Below are 22,493 nucleotides of genomic sequence, written 5' to 3'. Positions count from 1 at the left end.
CTACCAACATCAGATAAAAATGCAAGGAGAAACAAAGGAAATATTTAGGAAACTGTGTGTAAAAACAGGACATAACACTGAATACCACAAAATAAAAATAAAAATAAAAAACTTTAATAAAAAGAAAAATTAATATAAAAAATTTCAAATAAAATATAAAAATAGTATAAAAAATTTAAAATGCAATATAAAATAAAAATAAAAAACATTCACTTGTTTAAAAAAAATTTATAACATGGAATCCTTTCAAGCGATCCTTGAGCGAAATGCTTATGTGCAGTTTTTCTACAAATGCACGCGATTCAAATTTATTTTTAGACGCAATTGCGTTCGCATTGTGCTTCAGTCCTTAAGTCTCTAAAGAGTGTGTTTGTATGCATGTATGTGTATGCGTGTGTGTAAGTGTGCATATGCCTTTGTTGATTATTGCTTTGCGGTTTTTGTGTCACATGCTTTTTGACGTTGATGTCAATAGAATTGGGCTTATGTACTTATCAGCAACACCAAAGCAGAGTGAAGCATTTGCTCCACATTTTCAATTTGTTTTTGTTTTTATTTTTATTTTTGTTTTTTGTTTTTTGTTTTTGTCTTTATGGTTTGACAAAAAATTCTGTTGTTATTTTTATTTTATTTTGCTTATTTGCTTTACTTTTGACTTGTTTTCTTACAACTTTTTATTTTCGATTTGTTTTTATTTGTTGTTTATTCGACAATTTTTTTTTGTTATAATTTTTGATTGTTTTGTTTGAGTTTCTATTGTTCCGGTTTGTTATTCAAGCTGGGAAGTCAGTGTTTTTAGGGTTGTTGACAATCGAATTTATTAAAATGGCTTTCAGAGCTAAATGGGTTAATTTTGGTGAGGAGTATTTGCGAAGCAGGCGGGCACTTCCCTCTCTGATATTTATTGGAAAAATTTTCTTTTTTGTTTTGGTGGACAAAAATGTATTTATTTATTTAAAGTAGTTGAAATAATGGTATGTAAATTTAAAAGGAAAAGAACATAAAACACTTGGTTTAAAGCTCTAGCTAAGTTTACAATAAATGGCGTAATAAATATTACATTCATTTATACCTTTTTTATATATTTTCAGTAGCTTTATTGTTATTTTGAAATTATTAACATAAAAAAAATATATCTGAATTTCAAACTAACATTCTCATTTCTAATCTGTATTACAATAAAATACTAAAAAATGTGCAACTGAAAAAAACAAAACTTATTTATTCTATAAAAATGAACATGTTAAATAAATTTAAAAATAAAAAAGAAATTATTTTTTTTTTTAAATAAAATGTTATAAAAATGTGAGAAGAAAAACGAATTACTTATTTATATTATTTTTATTTATTTATTATTTATTTTTATTATTTATTTATTTTTTTTTTTATTTATTATAAGCTAAATTGCTAAAAAAATGTGAAATTATTAAAAAAAAATATTTATTTTTTAAACGTTAAAATATTAAAGAAAGGTGAAATGAAACAAAGAACATTTATTTTTTAAAAACTGATATGCTGATAAAAACTGATATAAAATTAAAAAACAAAAATATTTAGTATTTAAAAACTGAAATGCTAAAATATGTAAAACAAAAGCAAAATTATTTATTTTTAAGAAGCTACAATGCTAAAAAATGTAAAATTAAAAAAGAAATTATTTATTTTTTAAAAGATTTTAGCTGAAAAAATGTATAATTGAAAAAAAAATTATTACTTTTTTAAAGTTAGAATACTAAAATATGTATAAAGAGGTTTTTCAAACAGTAGTCAACTACAACAACAAAAATTCACTTTATATTATTTTAATTAATTGAATTTTTGGCTGACCATACAGCTATATCAAGTATTGATAAATTCCCATCATCAGTGGTCTTGGAAATAGTTCTTGTATTTAATTATTCGTAAATAATTTTTTTGAGACTACAAGTATCAGGAATCGAATTTATGACCCGCCAAAATTGAAGCTCAGAGTCAACGCACCTTAACCAACTGACCCAAAGCCGTACTTGAGTTTCTTATGTTCACACATTTTTCTGGAATTTTGTTACTTTGCTATGAAAGTTTTATTAACAAATTTACTTGCTATGTTTATATTAGAACAAAATCATAAACCAGCTGCAGAATAATTGATTTAATTAAGCATATTTTTTATTTTTAAATGTTAAATTTAATACTATTCTGTTTGTAGGGACATAAATATGTATATAAAATAAAAAAACCTTATTTATTTTTAAAAAGCTGTAATGCTAAAGATATGTAAAATTGAAAAAAAATATTACTTTTTGTAATAAAATATCATTTTTTTGATATGCTAAAAAAATCCAAAATTAAAAAAAAATATTTATTGCTTGAAAATTGAAATGCTAAAATATGTAAAAAAAAATTTCATTTATTTTTAAAACATTAAAAAGCTAAAAAAAATGTAAAATTAAAAAAAAATTATTTAAAAAGCTAAAAAAATGTAAAATTGAAAAAAAAATCTCTTTTAAAAATTAAAATACTAAAAAAAATTAAAAATCAAAAAGAGAACATTTGTTTTTCCAAGCCAAAATGCTAAAAAAATATTAATAAAAAAAAAATTAATTGTTTTCTGCAAAAGTTAAATCTTTTAATTATCTGTACTTGAACCGTTAAGAAGAATAATTTCATTAGATAAACTTTTTCAAAGGAAACCATTAAAGATGGCTTTTCTATTTTATTATCTTAACTTTGTTTTGCTTTTACTTTATTTTAATTCCTTACATTGTACTTTTCTGTGTAACTTAATTAAGTAACAGAAAACAATTAAAAGTACAAATTAAAAATTATCTTTAAATCAAATTGCGCAAGTAAGCTTATATTTACTTTAACTGAAAAATTGTCTTCAGATTAGCTCTTGAATGTTTAATTCTTAATTTCTTTAAAAGTAGTTACTTTTTATGTCATTTAAGTATAGTCTTATGGGTACATATATGAGCTTTACTATTACAAAGTTAAAATACCAGAATTACGTTTACAATTTATACTACTATTGAAGTAAGTTTTGAACGTCAGTGAAGTTGCACTTTGATAGAAATAAACAATTACTGAATACTATGTTAAAATAGTTAAGTTAATTGCTATGAATTTCGACACAGGTGAGAAAGACACAGGAAGCAAATAGGTAATTCCCCGAAGTAGTATTTCATATAGAAAAGAGGGCCCAATCAATGTCCTAGTACTAAGCTCTAAATACGATCATTGAAACTTAACTGTTTATTGCACCTACAAAAATATTCTATACTACATATTTCTTCCTCGAGCAGAAACTTAAACTTAAAATTTAAGTCTTCCCATTTCGAAATTCCTGCAGTTGCATGTTTCTGATGAATCAGTGTGTTTTAAGAAAACAATTCTAATAAACTACACATAGCCTATATGGTGCAAATCAGGCGTAAATCAAACTTTTAACACTGTCTGGCATGTGGATGCATTGGTTTAAATAAAATTTCTCCATAAAAATCCATTACAGCTAACCAACGTTTTGGTCAACTTACTGAAACTCAAAAAATTCCGCATTTGATATGAAATCTGTGCATAAGTTACTCGTGGAATAGACTCATCTTTTCAACATCAGATGAAATCCATATATGCTCTTCAGCTTTCTCTACAAATGATCAAATAAATTTCACCATATGGTGTTATATGTTACCATAGCAACATTATAAGCTTTTTATTTAAGAGAATAAATGTTAAAGTCTTGATCAAAATGATATTTTTTGATATATCAATACTCTTAAACTTTCTAGATAAATTGTAAGGCTCTAATGCAGGTATAGCCGATATGGATGCTTTTATGGTTTAAATTGTCTAGATTGGCTTAGAGAAATCTTTCTAAACATAGCCCATATGCATTCTTTCGTTTAGACGTCTACGTACAAGTCAATACTTTCAAATTCTCTAGATTAACTTATAACGATTTTTTCAAGTATAACCTATATGGATTCTTTCATTCAGACATTTAATACAAGTCAATAAATATTATCAGATTCCTCAGTAGTGTTAAATTGTCTAGTTTATAAGGCATTTGTCAAGCATAGCTTATTATTACTCACGAACATTTGAAGGGGAAAAGTTACTTTTCTGATAATTGCATGGTCCCCTTGGATTGTTGGTTTTCGTAAATATTACCGACGCATGGCTTCCGGAAGAGCTGATTAAAATTTAGTAGACGTTATTCAACATTCTTTGCAGTAAGAAAATAATGAGTGAATGAGTTTTACCCAAGGGTTGAAGCCAACAGCTTCAGTTATCCTGACGAATTGAGGTTGACTCTTTTAATGGAAGTATCTTAGTCGCTGTGGTTAAAACGCATGGTTATGTGAATATAATGTCACATTTATTACTTTCATTTGATGTGAAGTATCATTATCACAACTGGATCAAAGAACATCAGAGTTATTAGATAGAGAGAACAGAAGAAAACATCCCCACTCCCTTCCAATGAAGTAACTATACCCAAACATATAGCTTCAATTGGTATCAGATTTAGTTGGAATTGCAATGAGGGCATTGCATTATACTGACACGTTTTTTAAGAGTACCATGGTGTTGAGCGTTAAGGGCAAGTAATCACGTTAAAAAACTATAGATTACACTTTTATATTTAGCAATTTCGGACCTATACCAATATATACGATGGCATTGTATACCATTTTTTGAGAACAGTTTTCTATATAAATATATATTAATTAGTTTGATTCTTTCCTTCTTCAAGTGACGATTTATGAAACTCTACTATTAACATATATGTCCAGCCAATAATGTAGGGTACTGCAACCAATATTACAATTTTTGTCACTGTTTTTCTAAATTGCCTCAATAAATTCAATATTCATGCATCGACATAATTGTTGGAACTACAGGAAGGGCAGCAGCAAAAAAAAAAGATGTCGAGAAAGTAATTTAATTTAGCAAAAAATGAAACGAACAACAGAATAATATTTTTACATTGAGCAGGAAAAAAAGAACACTCAAGGGTATCTTAAAATAACTTTTCTTACATAAAACAACTGCGGCGGTTGCAAAGAAATGTGGCAGCATGGCAGCATGGCAGCAGTTGCAGCATTAGAACGAGTAGAAATACCAGTAGAAATAGAAAGATACAACAAAAATAGAACATAGAACCACGAAGCTACAATTACACTAACGACCAATATACAAATTGTCCCTGAGAGTTTTAAAGGTAAAATGAAGCGCACTTGGCGTCAGCGAAAGGATATGCTCGAAATTTATGGCAATTTAAGTGCAAGCAAAATGGACTTATTAGAGCCAAACGCACACTTATGAGACTAATTTTCAAATACACCAACAAAAACCCACTTCTCACTTGAGATATTTTAGTCGAAAATAAACAAGAAGAATGTCATGACAAGTATTTTAAGCTCGGTTTGCTAAAAAAATTAATATAAGAAATGCCAGTGCTTGAATATGAAATTTTTTACAAGCACTAAAACCTTAAATGGACACTTGCCGAGGGCAATAGATGTGTGCTACATTTTTAAAAAAGTTTTTTTAGCATATATCGAAATACATTCATCTACATTAATACATACATACCTATACAGATATATCTAAATATACAATTATTTCATATGTGTGCTTATTTTTTGTTATAAATTTTTCATTTCTCGAGTTCAAGAAACTGAGTTCACATACATCCTAAGGCTATTTTTATTCTTTATAAAGGAACCATTCTATAAATGGTTGTGAAAAGTGAAAAACAGGTTAAAAACAAAGATGCATCTTTACTAGCTGAGTATTTAAACGTTAATGATATGTTAGATATATAAATTTATTTAACCCAAACACCTTCATATGTTTATGGTCCCTTAAATTCATATCTTAGGATAAAACATATTTTATCATAATTTTCTTATATTAATATAATGGACAAATTTTGAAATATGTATAAATGTAAATAATTAAAATTCCATTAAAATTAAAACTTAATATAAAAATATAAACAAAACCCGTTAAATTTGTACGTATTCCTACTTTTTTCCTACTTTACTTTTATTGTTTTCAATACATTTATCCTCTTTTGAAATGCAACTTTAAAACCACTTTTATTTTTAAACTCATATCTCAAGATCAAACACATTTTGTCATAATACATTAAGACTGAAAAGTTTTCGGAAATTCTCATTTAAAATTCGCGCGCTGTATATTTTTCGATATTTTAAGTTTATGTAGTTTGGCAGCACTGTCCTTAATTACTATGCCAAAAATGAGCTCGATCTGTCAGACAGTTCGTTTACGGCAGCTGTTGAAACCAGTTCACCTCAGTAGTGCGTTGCGAAATGTCTTCGACGGTCGTACGACCGTCCTGGAAGGCTTTGTACCACTCATAAACTTGAGTTTTCGATAAAACTGATTCCCCATAAGCCTTTTGTAGCATTCGCAACGATTCTGCACACGAAATTTCGTTCGAAACACAAAATTTGATGCAAACTCTTTGTTCAATATTTTTTTCCATTGTTTTTTTCGCAACGCCCTACTGAGGTGAACTGGTTTCAACAGCTGCCGTAAACGAACTGTCTGACAGATCGCGCTCATTTTTGGCATAGTAATTAAGGACAGTGCTGCCAAACTACATAAACTTAAAATATCGGAAAATATACAGCGCGCGAATTTTAAATGAGAATTTCCGAAAACTTTTCGGTCTTAATGTATATTGTATTGAATGTAGAAGAACAATTTAAGGTAAATATGAATGTAAATAATAAGAATTTTCCTGAGAAAGTCTATCAAAATTAAGACTTGTAACAGAAACAGACTAAGACGAGAACAAAACAGTTTTAGACCGGGTCAATCGTGCGTAGATCATATAAATATTCTACGATTAATGATAGAACAATCTGTAGAATGGTGATTTTCGTTGTATTTGCTTTTTGTTGATTTTAAGCGGACGTTTGATACCATTCCAAGAAAAGAAATCTGGAGGACACTCAGAGAAAATGGCATACCAGACAAGAAATTTAGCCTAATAAAGGAAAACTGCATACGTTTCAAAGTCAAATTAAGCGATAAATTTACAACATTAAAAGGCGATCGGTAAAGCTATGTACTATTGCTGCTTCTTTTTATCATAGTACTGGATAAATTGCTAAGCAAAACAAACGATGAATGCCCAAAAGGAATTGAATGGTGACCAAATGAAAAACTCTGTTTCACTGTGCATATGCTATAAGCCACAAGCAACGAAAATTCGAAGCCCTGATCAAGAATGCAGCTGCAGTTGGCCTTAAGGTGTATTTCAACAAAAACAAATTAATGAGAGTCAGCGCAACAATAGTTGACCCTCCTCCTCAACTATGAGGTATCTATATAATTTCGCAACATAATTCCTTAAGATGGGGGTGTGGTCACGGATGTTGACTCCCGCATAATAGATAATAATTTGCGCGCAGTTTGGAATTCATAAAATATTGACCAAAGGACAACTAACATCTTTAACACTAATGTCAAACCCGTTCTCTTATATGGTCAAGTGAAATTCTCCTCAGAGTCAACATCCACAACTATGAGACATCAACTATGAGATAGCGTTACAGTATAACATGGTTTCTAAAGATGGGGGTGTGGACACGGGTGTTGATTCCAACTGCGGGCACTGTAGAATTTATTAAATATTGATCAGAGGACCGAAAGAATTTTTAATACCAATTTTAAATCTGTTCTCTTATATGGTTCCTAAACATGACGCGAAACGCAGTCCTTACCTAGAAAAGTACAAACATTCATTAACAATTACCTGCGCAGAATTTGTATTCTAGTCGAACATAATTTCAAATCAAGAAATTTACAGTATAGTTAAATGCAAACTGATTGGTATCACGGTGAGAAAAAAAGAATGTGATATTGCAGGGATTTTTTTCGAGTGGAATTCGCAGGGCACCCGCAGAACACCTACAATACTAGGATACGCTCGATACATGAGTAAAGTAGAAACTTAGTTGCCTGGGAAATCATTATCGCGTTATAACATATTCCAACAGAAGCGTTCTAAGGTACTATTCGATAGTACCTTATATATACTTCTTTTTTATTTTTAGCTTTGAACTTATTTTCATAAAAATTTTATTAAATGTAACTACTTTCGTAATGCAATCAAGTTCAAAAGAATTTTATTGCACAAATAATGGCTTAAATATTTTTATTTAATGGAAATATTATCAGCATCCTTCAGCATTTACAAAGTATTAAAAAACTTTCAACGCTGAAATTTCCTTTTTCAATTTAAATATTTTAATTTTATGCCACAATTTGTATTCAATGAAATTCTACAGCTTAAGGCTCATTTTTCAAATTCTGCACTTTAACCATAAATTCCTGTCCTGTCCTGCCCTGTTCTGTTGCCGTTTTATATGTTCAGTTCAAGTTTAAAATAACCTCAACGTCCTGAAATAAGGAATGGCAACAATAATATTTATGCTATGACATGATGAGTCCCTGAAGAAGCATTAATTTATTTATTTTTTTCAATTCGACTCTCTTGTTTATTATTTCGCATATATTAAAATGTAAATAAAGTTTATATTGACAAGGTTATATATGTTATGTGTGGGTTTTGTGCATTTATTAACACATTAGCATAAATTATACTGTAAAGAAGAGATAAAATTTTTATGTAAACTGACAAGTAAATGCCTTTGCTTTTTAAATGGTTTTATGGTTGACAAGTTTTTCTAGTTTGGGAACAGAAACATGCAGTGGGTTTAGTAGCCAATTCGGAAATCATAAAGTAATTTATGCTACTTTTGTCCAGAACACATGCTTGGGGTTCTGGTCTAACACACAACTATCATCTAAACATCAATTAGGTATCTGGAAGTGGTACATACACATACCTGCAGGACTTCTGCATAACCTCAGCGCGGTTGTAGCCGCTGATTTTGCAGAAGGATTCATTGCAATACACAATCGGGAAGTCAACTATCTGTGCGTTGGCCAATAAAAATGAGCTATCCGCTGAAAATAAAAGTAAAATTTTTTTATTAATATTTTGTTGTATTATATATATTAAAAGATGTTTATATATGTGTTTAATTTTATACTGGAAAGGACAAAAAATAATTAACACTATTTTAGTAAGTACATATAAATTTTATTTACTTGATTTCTGACATAATACAATTCTTGTGTTTATCTATAGTGGAGCTAAACCGATAGTTTATTTATAACATATATAGTATATGTTCCACTGTAATCATCCAGCTCAATAAATGTGATTCCAACCTAAAAAAATAATTTAAGAGATAAACATTTAACCCAATTTATTTGCTGTCTTTAATGTCATACAAAGTTTTTGGTGAAGGAATTATCCCCACAAAGAGGATAATTTATTATATAAACGAATTTTATATAGGTATAATGATTTTTGACTATTACGCATCTCTGGGTTCCACGTCACAGAGATTATGCATGCAATGCCAGTCAATGAAAGAGTTATCCTCACAAAGAGAATAATTAATTATATATACAAATTATATATAGAATGATTTTTGACTATTACAGCTCTAGGTTCCGCGTCACAGAGATTATGCATGCAATATCAGTCATACAGATATCTTTATGTATTGAGCTGTTCAATATAAACTAAGTCATCTTATTTCGATGTTCCAAAAAGATTTCTGTCTCATAATGGGTATGCTGACCATTCGAAGTCGAATAGGAAACCAACCAATAAGATATAATATTTACAACAATTTTTGCCACAGTTCTAAGGAGAGCAAAGAGCTTAACTGCATAACCTATGCGCCTCAGTCACACAGAAATCTGTATGTATTAGGCTGTGGTACTTAGTGCAAAGCAAATTTAGAAAGCTCAATAAGTTGATTCGTAAAGATTTTTGTCTCATAATGGGTGTGCTAGTAAGTCACAGTGGGCTGAAAAATTTAACAATAAGATATAATCTCTTCAACAGTTTTTGCACAGTTTTAAGAAGGACAAAGAGATATGAAAATAGTCAGCAACTACAATATTCAATGCTAAGTCCTTTTAAAGTGACATTAACAACAACAAGAATACATATATTTGGGAGATATATACTCACGCATATATGCAAATAGTTTACAAAATAATAAAGAAAAGTAATTAAAAGTTAAACTTAAAGAAAGAAAATAGAGTTTTTAAAATATGTGATAGTTGTCTTCTACGAAAAAACTCCATTGAGTGCAAGGACCCAACTTTAATTGAACCATAATTTAATGCAGTTGACTTGCTTTTTAAGTTAGGAATATTTGTCTGTGACAAATATTCATAAAAAAAAAATATAAAAAAAAATATTGCATGTCTTATACAACTTTTTATTATCTTATGGATAATAAGTTTAATTAAAATATATAGACAGAAAACAATTTAAGACATTTATGAATATAACAACATTTTCACATGCGAGAATGAATGGTTATTTAGTTTTATCATGTGTAACTTAACTAATATTCCTAACTGACAACCTATTAATCTTTCAAGTAAAAATTATTAAATATTATAATATTCTTAATATAATATAACTTTATAAAAATATTACTACAACTTATGACGTTCAAGTATTCCACGTGCTCTTTTGCAAGCCATTCAGTTATACTTTGCAGAAAAGACTTTTCACTCTATTATTGAAAAATATGGATTAGTTCTATGTTAATAAATTATTATAAACAAATTTGGTTTTCTTTCGAGAATATCGTAAACCAAACTAAAGTTAAAATGTGTTTTCTTGATATTAGTGACTTAATGCGCATTTTCATCTTAATATTAGTTTCTTCCCTATTGTATTTATTTTTTTAATTCCACACTATAAGTTCACTATTGAACTATTGCAATTCTTATACAAAATATTTAGCTATATTTTGTACGTCCAGACAAAAATTGGATGATACTCACCAGAACCATTTTACGTTTAAAAATGTCATTGTGTCACATTGAGGGTAGCAGATGATGTCCCTCAGAGTATATAATTCTTAATATACTCCACAAAATCAATGTTTCAATGTGTGTGTCGTTTTGTTCGTACTTTTATATTCTTTTAGACAATGAATTCTGCGCTTGTGAGATAATACATACAATTTATAATATCATTATGTATTTAAAATTTAATGAACCAGAATGAGATTAAAATTATTTAAGAAACATATTCATGTGTTGTAAATTTTAAATAATCTATATATTATTAATAAAAATATTGAAAAAGGTTTAGAGATATTGTTTTATATTCAAAATGTGAGTTGATTTATAAATCAAGTTTTTATTTAAGCTTTAAATTGAAGCTTCAAAAATAACAATTTATAACTTTCACTTTAAGTCTCAATTATTACTTTTTATTCAGTTATTCAGTTTTATTTCAGTTTTCAAATTTTACCCATTGTATTTTTATAGTCTTTACTATTTACTATACAAAACAATCTTATTTTATGACAATATTCAATTTTTAAAAAATCATCTCTTGTTATATTTTCATATTAACTGCCACAATTTAGAACCAATAACGACACTACTTGGCGTATGAGTGACAAAAATTGTGAATTTTATTACCTGACAATTGCACTCACTATAAACGCTATTTGCTTTTAAGAAAATTTCTCAATCTTATGCACAAATTTTATCTTGTAATATTTCACATATACCGTCATAAGCTATTCCAATAACCGACATATACAATTTTACATAGATCTACATAGATAATGTATGTTCGGGAGTACATATTTCTATTTATATCAAAAAACTGAATTCTTTACATCAACGGAAAATAACATTAGTGCCATGTGAGCATGGGTGAATGTCTGTATTATGTGTTTCATGTAAATGAATTTCAGATGCTCCTGCATGTACAGCTTCAACGTCATTAAAATATTTTTGCTTGCTATTTTTGTTTTACAAATTTTGTAGTTAGATATTTTAGCATGCATGAGAAAAAATTTATCCTCTCACCATATTTGTTTAAATAGAAAATTCCTAGCATAATGTAGCTTGCTTTTATTTAATATAAAATTCTAATTAGAATTTGATACTAAAGTGGTTGAAGTCAGCATAGTTGCACTTTGTCAGTGTTTTGGTGAAAATTACATTGTATGTCAACGCCATGCTCAGATTAGTGAATTAAGTTTTTAAATTTAAATTTCACATACTATGATGATTATGAATTATTATACTTTAATTTAAATTCTGTTACATTTTCTCATAGAAAAAAATACACCAGCTAACAGCACCAAAAATGTGGCAAAGCAGAAAAATAGTTTTAAAACTGTTTTTTTTGTAAAAATTGTGTCTATGAGCAATATTAATGTTAAAAATATATAATAAAATTAGAAGAGATGTTGCTTTTGGACCTTTGGATAGTATTCTTTTAACTTTTAATAGCATAGTATTGTATTAGGTGCACAAATAAGTATATTCAAAACAAATACAGCCATAAACACATCATTTTCTACTGAAGTACACACACCAAAAAACATTTTTATCTCTAATAGAATGAAAAGTGTAATTTCTAGTAAGAACAAATTGCATGACTATTTTCATTAAATAAAAATCTATCCAATGCTCTAAAGTGAATTGCAATAAAAACATAGACGCAATGAAAACTGATGTATGGTTTTTAAAATGAAGTTGACATGTCAAAGCCTTTTCTTCTTTAAAAAGTATTACTTTAGAAATTTTATCTTAACTGGATTCTATAAAATCCAGAAAAATTAATTGTTTTAATAACTCATCAATTTTTAAGGAGAATTTAAAACTATTGAGAGTAACAACTCGAAAGTATCGAAAGGAACCTATTCACGGTCAATAGTATCATTAATGCTATCCTTAATGTAATCAATAGTATCGATAGTATCATCGTGAGAATCGATCTTGCCATCGACAGTATCCAAATTGTAATTGATTTTAATTTGATTTTAATGTTATTGATAGTATGATAATATCATCTATAGTTTATTCAATAGAAGCACCGATAGTGTAATCGAAAGTATCATCGTTGATATTTTTAATAGTATCATCGATACTACTATATGTACTATGTACTAGATAGTAATAATAGTAACATCGATGATGCCAATACTATCATCTATACTATTACCGACAGTATCGTCTGTGGTGTAATCAGTTGTTCCGCGATAGTGTAATTAATAGTATCATCAATAGTATTATTGTTTAAATATGATTTGGTATCGATAGTGTAATCGATGATTCCGACAATGCAATCGACAATATTGACAGTATCATCGATGGTACTGATAGCATCAATTATTCATCTATTGTCTAATCAATAATATTGTAAATAGTGTAATCAAAAGTATAACTGATAGCGCATGGTATGTAATGGTATTGATCGTTTCATCGCTGATATTGACAGCTAATATTGATGGCATTGTCAACAGCATTATCGAAAACTTCATAGTATCGTAGATAATTTCAATAGTGTAATCGATAGTTTGATCAAAAGTACCGCAATACTATAAATATCTATACTTTTAATAGTGTTATCGATATTTTCAATAGTCGATCTATTAATAGTTTCAATAGTATCACCCATAGTATCGATAGTACCATTGATGACACCAATTGTATGATACAAAGTGCTATCGTTTATACTGATAGTGCCATATATTAGCAATAGACCTTAGTAAGAGATTTTTTATTTCCACTCTCACCACGGCGTGAGAGTAAAAATTCAATTTAAAAACGTAGACATATGGTTCACATAAAAACGTTCCCCAGTTAGAAAAATTGCGTAACTATTCCACACATTCCACGCATTCAATTAAAAAGAGCATTTTATATATAACTTGACTACAAGTGCCATCATGTTTATATAAGTGAGTATCTGTGTGTAATTTTCGAAACTTGAAGGAATTTTAATGCATTTAAAGTAGTTATTTATATGCATACAAATGTGAATATAAACTCTGCACTTAAAAGCTCCTAAGGGTGCTTTTCGGATACTCAACTTAAGTAATTTGAATTCCCGCATAAAAAATCCTATTGAACTCTCACCACACATAAATGTCAGATGCATATAGATATATGCATAATTGTGTGATACACACACGTGTATGTACTTTATTTATATACAAATTTTTTGTATGAATAATTAAGAGAAAGTGCCATTATTTTAATTATAAAAACCGAATGTGTTTAAAAAGTAAAAACCCCATTAAATTTGCATAATGAAGTGTCAACATAATTTATAATTATTTCAGTCACATAAGCGTATATGAAAGTGTGTGCCTCCACAAACTATTGTACTTTAAAGAATAATATTTTTAGTGAAAGGCTTTTAAATTTAATTAAAAATAATGTGGATTTTAATGCATTAAGCAAACAAACAAACAAAGAAGTGGTACATTGTGTATTACTTAATGAAAGCAACAATTTCTCATCTTTTATTAAATTTGCTATATTGACAAATTTTATTAATGATTTTTTGATCCGTAGTTATGTTTATTGTTTTTTCGCTTTTGTGCCTTTTTTTTATCAATATTCTCAATTATTCAAAATTTTTTTCATATATATTTTTCAGGCGATACCTATTATTGATGCCCATTAATTTTTCATCAATCGTTTTAGGTATGCTCAGACGCCTGCTGATATGCAACATTTGTTGTACAATTTTTTGATACTATTTGATTGCTGTCAATTTATTTCTTATTGATAAGCTTAGAAATTGATGATCTTTCAACCTGCGTGTTGTCGTCACTTTTGATTGATGATTTTTAACTTTATTTGGCGAAGAAAATTTTCTTTACTGCTTCTTATCAAATCTGTCTTGTGCTTACATTTCCATGGACTGTCGGCGAATTGTATCGAAAGGACTTTTCTTCCTATTAGTTATGGCCAGATTGAGTTTGAGGTATCAGTACAGTAAAATATTGTCGACTAAATTTCTATGTTTATGTAGTTACGATTTGTTTATTGATATCGCAGTGGATAGCTCAATACTTGATTGATTTGTTGCATTTATCACTGTGATGTCTTAATTAGCGAGATTACTCACAGATAAATATAACAGTCTTATCAACAATTAATACAAACTTTTTATATTTTTTATAATATTAATAAATAAATTAAGTTTTTCTTTTGATGTAAATGACGTTAAAGTAATAAATTTTTATAAATTCAATTAGTGAGTTTTTATGTAAGGTATTGTGCACTACCTCTGAACTCTTTTTGAAAGTGTTCATATAATTGATTTTCATATCAAAACAAATAAATTTACTGATTGTATGTAAACATCTTTTTTGGAGATATTTAATTTATCTTCAGATTTATAGGCAATTCAAATCCACGCATTATATCGCAAACATTTATTCTTAAGGCACAGTTAAGCCACACAGCTGTCACTATGTGAACACATACCATTTGATCAAAAAAGGACGAGAAGTTAAAAAAAAACGCAAAATTTTTAATAATTTTCTTTATTATCGCCTTCAAAGTACTCTCCTCCTGCGGCAATACACGCATGCCAACGCTTGATCCAATATTCCATACAAGTTTTTAGGCCGCCAAAGGTATGGCCTTTGTTCACGCAGCGAATTCTCTTTTATGGCCTCTATGGTCTCAAAACACGTTCATCGCAATGGCAATTTTAATCGGGAGAAGAGGAAAAAGTCACACGGGGCAATATCTGGAGAGTACGGTGTTTATTTAATGATATTGGTGGAGATTTTGTCCAAAAACTGCGACACAACCAACGCTGAGTGAGCCGGTGCGATTACACTAACTGACTGACTGTCGAACCTTCACATACCGCATAGTATCATATTTTGCTGCAAGAGTGTTACTTGGACATATACCTGAAAATCTGAAAGCGCTTGCAATCAAGGGTTGATTGGTTTTCAGATACACAACTTCTAAGAGTCTCGAATTTATGTTAGTTCCTTATTCAGAAAATAGAAATAAATGCCACAATCTGTTGCAATATTGATGGGGTCACTCCCAAAATTCAAGATTGACGTATTTGCTACTCTAAACATAAAGTCACAGAGTACCATAAACGATTAATTAAGTAGCTGGTGGTTTGGGATTTAAATTGTTAGAATTTTTAACTAGGCATTTCATGCTTTCGTGAATATCTATCCTTGTTCGGAGTTCTAAGTAATCCGAACTATCCATTTTGTCTAGATGAAACTAAAAGACCTGACCACATAATTAAATAGTGTAGAAGCTTCGCTGTTAGTAGACAAAATCTCTAGTCGATTAAGTTCGATATTTTCCATGGTGAAAAAGATGTGAAAAGTAAAAGTTTTGCTAGTTTATTATCTGTGAAATATTAAGCATCTATCAAATCTAATGAAGTCTTTAGAATTCAGACAGAGTACTAAAGGATAATTACTTCACTTTACATTTTAATTAGCTATAGTGCTTTAAATAGCTACAGTGCTCAATAGATTTCGGTGCTGGAAATGTCGGATCAGTCCTTTTTCCATGGTAAAAACAGATGATAACAAACAATGAGGGTTGAAATTTGGACAAGGCCATTGTCTGTGGAATGATAAACATGTTCAAATCTGATGAAGTCTTTATAATTTAGGCTGGGTACCAAGGGATAATTATTTTTTTAATTAGCTGTAGGGCTTAATAGGTAGTCTAATATCTGTGAATTGATAAGTTTGTTGAAATCTGATAAAGTCTTTAGAATTTAGGCAGAGTACCAAAGGATAATTACTTTTTTAATAAACTATAGTGTTTAATAAGTAGTCTATTATCTGTGGAATGATAAGCATCTGATAAAATATTTAGAAATAAAAGCGAAGTAAAACAGGATAAACCTTTTTCTTATTAGTTCCTTAAACGATTAAGTATTATAATTATACTACAATTCTCAATAAGCTTTGCTGCTGCAGATTTGGGATCAGCCCTTCTTTCACGGTAAGACAGATGATAACAACAAGTAAAGGGTAAAACGTCATTATCTATAAAATGATAAACACGTTAAAAGCTGATGAAATCTATAGAATTTTATCGAAGTAAAAAATGATAAGAGCTCCTCTTATTTGCCCTGTGGTTGTACTAGTTGTACTATAATCCTTAACAGGATTCAGTGCAGAGAATGTGAATCTTTTGAGTTCGTAAGCATGAATGTCTCAAACAGTTATCGGCTAATACTAAATAACTTTAGAAGACTTTTTTTCTAAGCTCGCTATAAAAAAAATAAATTGCCACCAAAATTAATTCTAATTTTGTAGTTTTTAAGTGATTTTTCAAATTTACAAATTTCATTTGTTTTTTTTTTCATATACTGAATATATAATAAACGATCAAGCAAAAAATTTATATTTGTATTTCTATGAAAAATGCATTGTTACATTTAATATTAATATTGATTGATTACGCGTATTAAAAAAGGTTTTAAGGATATGACGAAATTTATAAAAAAATAATGTTGAAATAAATAAAATGTTTTCAAAAGTCATTGTTGCCAACATAAATTATTAATCAAACTATATGTCGATTTAACGAAGTTAAATTTTTACTATTATCCTGCAATATCCACCTTTAGTGTTACTACACAACTGCCCTTGACCTAAAAAAGTTAGTAAATTTTTATTTTTTTGTATTTTTATATTTTAATGCGGAGTTAAAATAATTTTTCAAGGTATTTTTTAAACATTGGGGTGAAAAGTTTGTTTATTTTCTGCGCTAACTTAATAAACATATTCGTTTTAGTGCACATCCTGCACACAGGTTGCACACAAAAGCACTGCGCTTAAAATTCACATATCCATTTCCTTTACATTTCATGTAACCGTTTTTATTGCCGTGGCTCCTTTGTTTCTCGTGGATTTTCTTTTAATTTTTCATAATACCAGCGCACTTTTTGCTTTCGCTTTGAGCGCATTTCCCTAAACACTAAAACCAGCATTTATAAGGCAACCATCAGAAAAAGAAGTGCCATGAAATTATGAGCAAATGTGAATGCATTTGTGTGTGTGTGTGTGTCTGTGTGTGTATCTATGCCTTAACAGAAGGTAATCGGTTACAAACGTAATCTCATGCTGAGTTAAATGTTTTATTGTGTGTGTGGTTCTCATATGAACATAAACGGAATTAGTTTTAGTCGTTGCAACATATCAAAATTAAGGAAAGTGGAATTAATTTCTGCTAAAGTGTGGCAATGCTTTTATGTGGCCACATGCATGAATATGTGAATTGCAATATACACAAATGCAACGAACTAATTTATGTATGAGAAAAGCTGAACAAAGATGTCTACGCCATTATTCGTGAGCTTATTGTGCATTTGCCTAGTTGCACAAATTAACTTAAGTAGCAGCTGCTCGTTACATTACACTCTCATATACTCGTATATACATATATACGTATATGTTAACTGCATAAACAAAACACCATTTCAATTCTTTGTGCATATATTAAACAGAATCCAGTAGTTTACGTACTTAAGTATATGCAATATATTATTATATAAATATTTTATAATAATAGTAAAATGTAACTATGGTGTGAAGCAGCGGAAAACTAAAACATGAAATGTTTACACTAAGGAGAAATAAAATAAATCAAAAAACAAACTCACTGGAAATAAATATAAATCTGAAGGAGAATTTCAAAGTTTGATTATATGAGTTAATTTTAGCAGATATTAATGTAACAATGTGTATTATAAATGTAATATCGCCGATATTTGAATCATAGTACTTCTGGATGCTAATATATTGGATGTTAGATTAAATGGGAAGAAGTTAGTGCGAAATGCAGTTTTGTAAATAAAATATTGCTCACAGAGAAATGATATATAAGAAATTTAAGAAAAAGTCAAAGGAGAAGGGTTGTTAATAAAAAAACTTTTCTTCTTCTACTACGGTTTATTTCACTTCTCTTTTTTTTCTTTTTCTTTTTCTTCTATTTCTTCCTAATCTTTCTCTTCTTCTTCTTTCTCCTATTCTTATTCTTCTTCTTCTTTTACTTCTCCTTATTTCACTTTTCTTCTTCTTCTTCTACTTTTCTTTATTTTATTTCTCAATTTATTCTTCCATATCTTCTTATACTGATTTAGTTAGTTGGTCATTACAAACTTGACTCATCGCTAACCGCGTTCAGCAGCCTTTACCAGATTGACCAATTCGTGACTTGATATCGTCTGTTGGTAGCACCGAGCTCCTTCACATTTTTGGTCACCTAGTCATTTCACTCAAGAAATGGACATCATTTTTTTTGTGCACAATTACCGAATCTAACACCTTACTAGCCGAAAGTTTTTATGCAAAATGAGCAATCCTAAACGCTATCCATTAGCATTTTCTTTCTAACAGCCTGACCAATGGCTCGCTGTCAGCAGTAGGCAGTTTCCAGTGCTTTCATATCATGAATCACTTGGTTCTTCCACGTATCACCATCGGGTACCATATGAAACACCCTTCAAGCCGGAGATTTATCTTCCAGTCGCGATATACTTTGTAAAGCTCATCATTCCATCTAAGTCTATACTCCTTGCCAACACACAAGAAACCACAAATCTTCCGAACAATTTTTCTCTGAATTATTCCCAACGCGTTCGTGCTGAGAACTCATATTTATTTGAGTATATTTTCATATATTTGGTTCATATTTAAAAAAAATTCAATCAGTACATAATATCAATTTTACTATATCTAAAATATTAACTTTCAATAATTTGTGAATAGAGAATAAACCGACTAATCAAAATGCAATTTCGATCAAATTCTTTTAAAAGCAGAAATATTTAAATAACGCTAAAATTTCAATTCTACAATTAAAAAACAAACGACAATGATGTCAACCTGGAGATCAGATGAAAAACCACCATTGTCAAAAGGTACTACTATAGCCTCCGTACGCAATTTAGATATAAAGTTATCTCTCGATACAATAAAGTTACTCTCTATAGATCGCTCCTGCTACCTGTGTTTCTATGTTATATAGCGCAACAGTATGGTCACCAATGCTAGGGTCTTTGAGACAAAAATTCTTCTTTAGATCTTTGAACGCCTACAACCTGGTAACGACTAGCATATTCGATTAAACTACAAGCTGTAAAGCTGTTAAAGTATTAACATTGTTTAGAGAACTTAAACCCAGCAACCCAGTTGGCTTAGTCGTCATGTAAGGGTGAATGACGTGTGTTCAGCTGGAGAAAGCAGAAGAAATATAAGAGAAGGCCGTGCAATGATATCAAGAAACTTTGCTAGTTTGATAGTGGTGGAAATAAATGGCGATGCTCAAACTGAAAAAGTGATTAAAGAGATAGTGAAAGAAATCAAGGTGGAGAAACACTGACTGTGCTTAAATCATGTCTTTGAAAACGATAAACTGAACAAATGAGTAAACAAATATTTGACGAATAGATGACGCTGACACTTGACATATATCATCTCAGTAAAAAAAGATACTGTATATTATTAAAAGAAATAATTATTAGTACTTCAACATACTGATTTATTGTCTAAAATTAAATTTTTTATATTCCTTTTGAACAATTTCTATTAAAAAATTTTTAATAAAACTATTAAAGCAATTTTTTATATAAATAATAGTTGTCATGAGAACTATTTTTATACAAGGACCTTGACACGTTATTTGATTTATTAGTACAAATGAATGCGGTGAAATTGTCAAAGTCAGTTGCAAAAATTCTGATTATATATAGAGGCCATATAACTAATGTTGCATGTGAGACCCACTTACTTCTAGCTAGACAATTCCACAGTTCTACGAAAAAATTTGTAAAAATTAAGTTGCGTGCCTAAATCAATTTCAGTTTCCAAATTCTCACATTAGTTGCTTTGTTTCATTTTGGTTGCTATTGACATATTGAAGTAAACACTTTTGTGGTATTTAAATCAAATATTTTGAAAGAACTTCAAGAAATCTGAAACGATGCTTTGCAGAATTTATTTTTGAGATTTTAAGAAATATAATATTATGTGGAATATATCTCTATTATGAGTATCCCAATTTAGTTATGTTTTAATAGTCAATTATTAACTACAAAAAATTTTACACAAAGAGTATCTTTTATCTCATAATGCACTAAGTTTTGTTTCGCTTTCTAATAGTTGCAGAAACTTTCAGAACAAATTACAAATGCAATACAAAGTAAAACTTATTTCAGTACCACCAAAAAAGTTTTATCTACGAGTTAGTTGTGATTGTAATTCAATTTTCTCGAGAGTGTAGTTCAAATTCAAAAATAAATAATTCTATGGTCTACGAGCAAAGTTTGTGTGTCTTTTATAGTATATTTTACATTTTTACTGATTTTCGAATTTTATATGGATTTATGTTTTGTAAAAGATAAGCTCAATAAATATTTTTTAAAAAAAAAGTTTATATTTGCAATTAAACAGTATACTTTGAAAAATAAAGTGTATGTTGTTACAATTCAGTGATCTCAACTACAAGGAATAATCCAGGGTAAAGGGACTTCCTACAGATAACAAATCTCTTTGATTTCAAAATTACGTCTTCCATGTTCTAAAAGCATTCCGTGTATTTAAGATCTTTGAAGAAATCTTTTGTATGGCCTTTATGTCCACAAACTGTCGAGTGTTTTTTAGCTGCATGAGAACTATCAATATCGATAACTATGATTTGACAGCTGAGAATGCCAAACTGTGTTGACGTTTCTGTTCAGTAAGGTTTGGTAATTTATCATAAATCACTTAACGCTATAAGAACGCTTCCAAATAGTGGAAAATTTGGCCATTTGAAACTGGCCAAAGATGTCCATTTTTATAGAAGAATTGTATTCAGTTGTGAAGCTCATTTTTGATTAAATGATTACGTCAATAACCAAAATTGTCGTATATGGAATGAAGATGATCCTTAAACCATTAACAAATCATCATGACTGAATTTTTGTTTCCAAAAATTAATCAGTTAAATATCGACGACATTTGGTTCCAGCAACACGACGCAACCTGCTATATGGCGCACTTAACAATCGATTTATTGTCAAATTAATTTGGTAACAGCTTTCCAGAAGTGGTCCTGTTAACTGACCACCTCGTTCGTGTGATTCACCGCCTTTCTTTGACGATTACTTTTTATAAGACTATGTTAAATCATTGATTTATGCTGACATACCAGCAACTCTTGAAAGCCAATGTTCATGTCACCATTGTTGATATACGACCACATTTATTTCAAAAAATAGTCAAAAATTGTATCAAACTGATCAAATGGACCATGTAATACGTAGTCGCGGCGAAAATATGGCGGAAATCATATTCCAAAAATAGATCCCAAAAAATTATCTACGAAATTATATTAAAAAAAATAACATTCCAACAATATTTCTGTCTTGTATTATCTTTTTAAGTTCCCATAGAGCTAAAAAAACATACCATAGTTTAGTAAGTTACATGACGCCAAATCAGTTGAATATGTAGAGTAGTTGACCTTTTTGAGGCAAAAAATTACTAAAATTAGTAAGTATTTATTTACTTTAAAAACGATCCTTAAAAAAGTATCGAAGTTTAAAAACATAAAATTCTTTA

At 29.2% G+C, this 22,493-nt stretch overlaps 1 protein-coding gene across 2 annotated transcripts in view; it reads right to left on the bottom strand.

Moving 5' to 3' along the window:
• LOC119669754 (potassium voltage-gated channel protein eag) overlaps window positions 1-22,493 on the bottom strand; it is a 104,813-nt gene that overhangs the window by 63,094 nt on the left and 19,226 nt on the right. For both annotated transcript variants that reach the window (XM_038079768.1, XM_038079769.1), the window contains exon 2: window positions 8,865-8,991. In XM_038079768.1, coding sequence (XP_037935696.1) covers window positions 8,865-8,991 — 127 coding nt within the window. The remainder of the gene's footprint in view (window positions 1-8,864; window positions 8,992-22,493) is intronic.

The sequence above is a fragment of the Teleopsis dalmanni genome, chromosome 1, assembly GCF_002237135.1.
Source record: "Teleopsis dalmanni isolate 2A chromosome 1, ASM223713v2, whole genome shotgun sequence".
NCBI classification, from domain to species: Eukaryota; Metazoa; Arthropoda; class Insecta; order Diptera; family Diopsidae; genus Teleopsis; species Teleopsis dalmanni.
The sequence above is the reverse complement of the archived record's forward strand: the minus strand, read 5'-3'. Positions and strand labels throughout refer to the sequence as shown.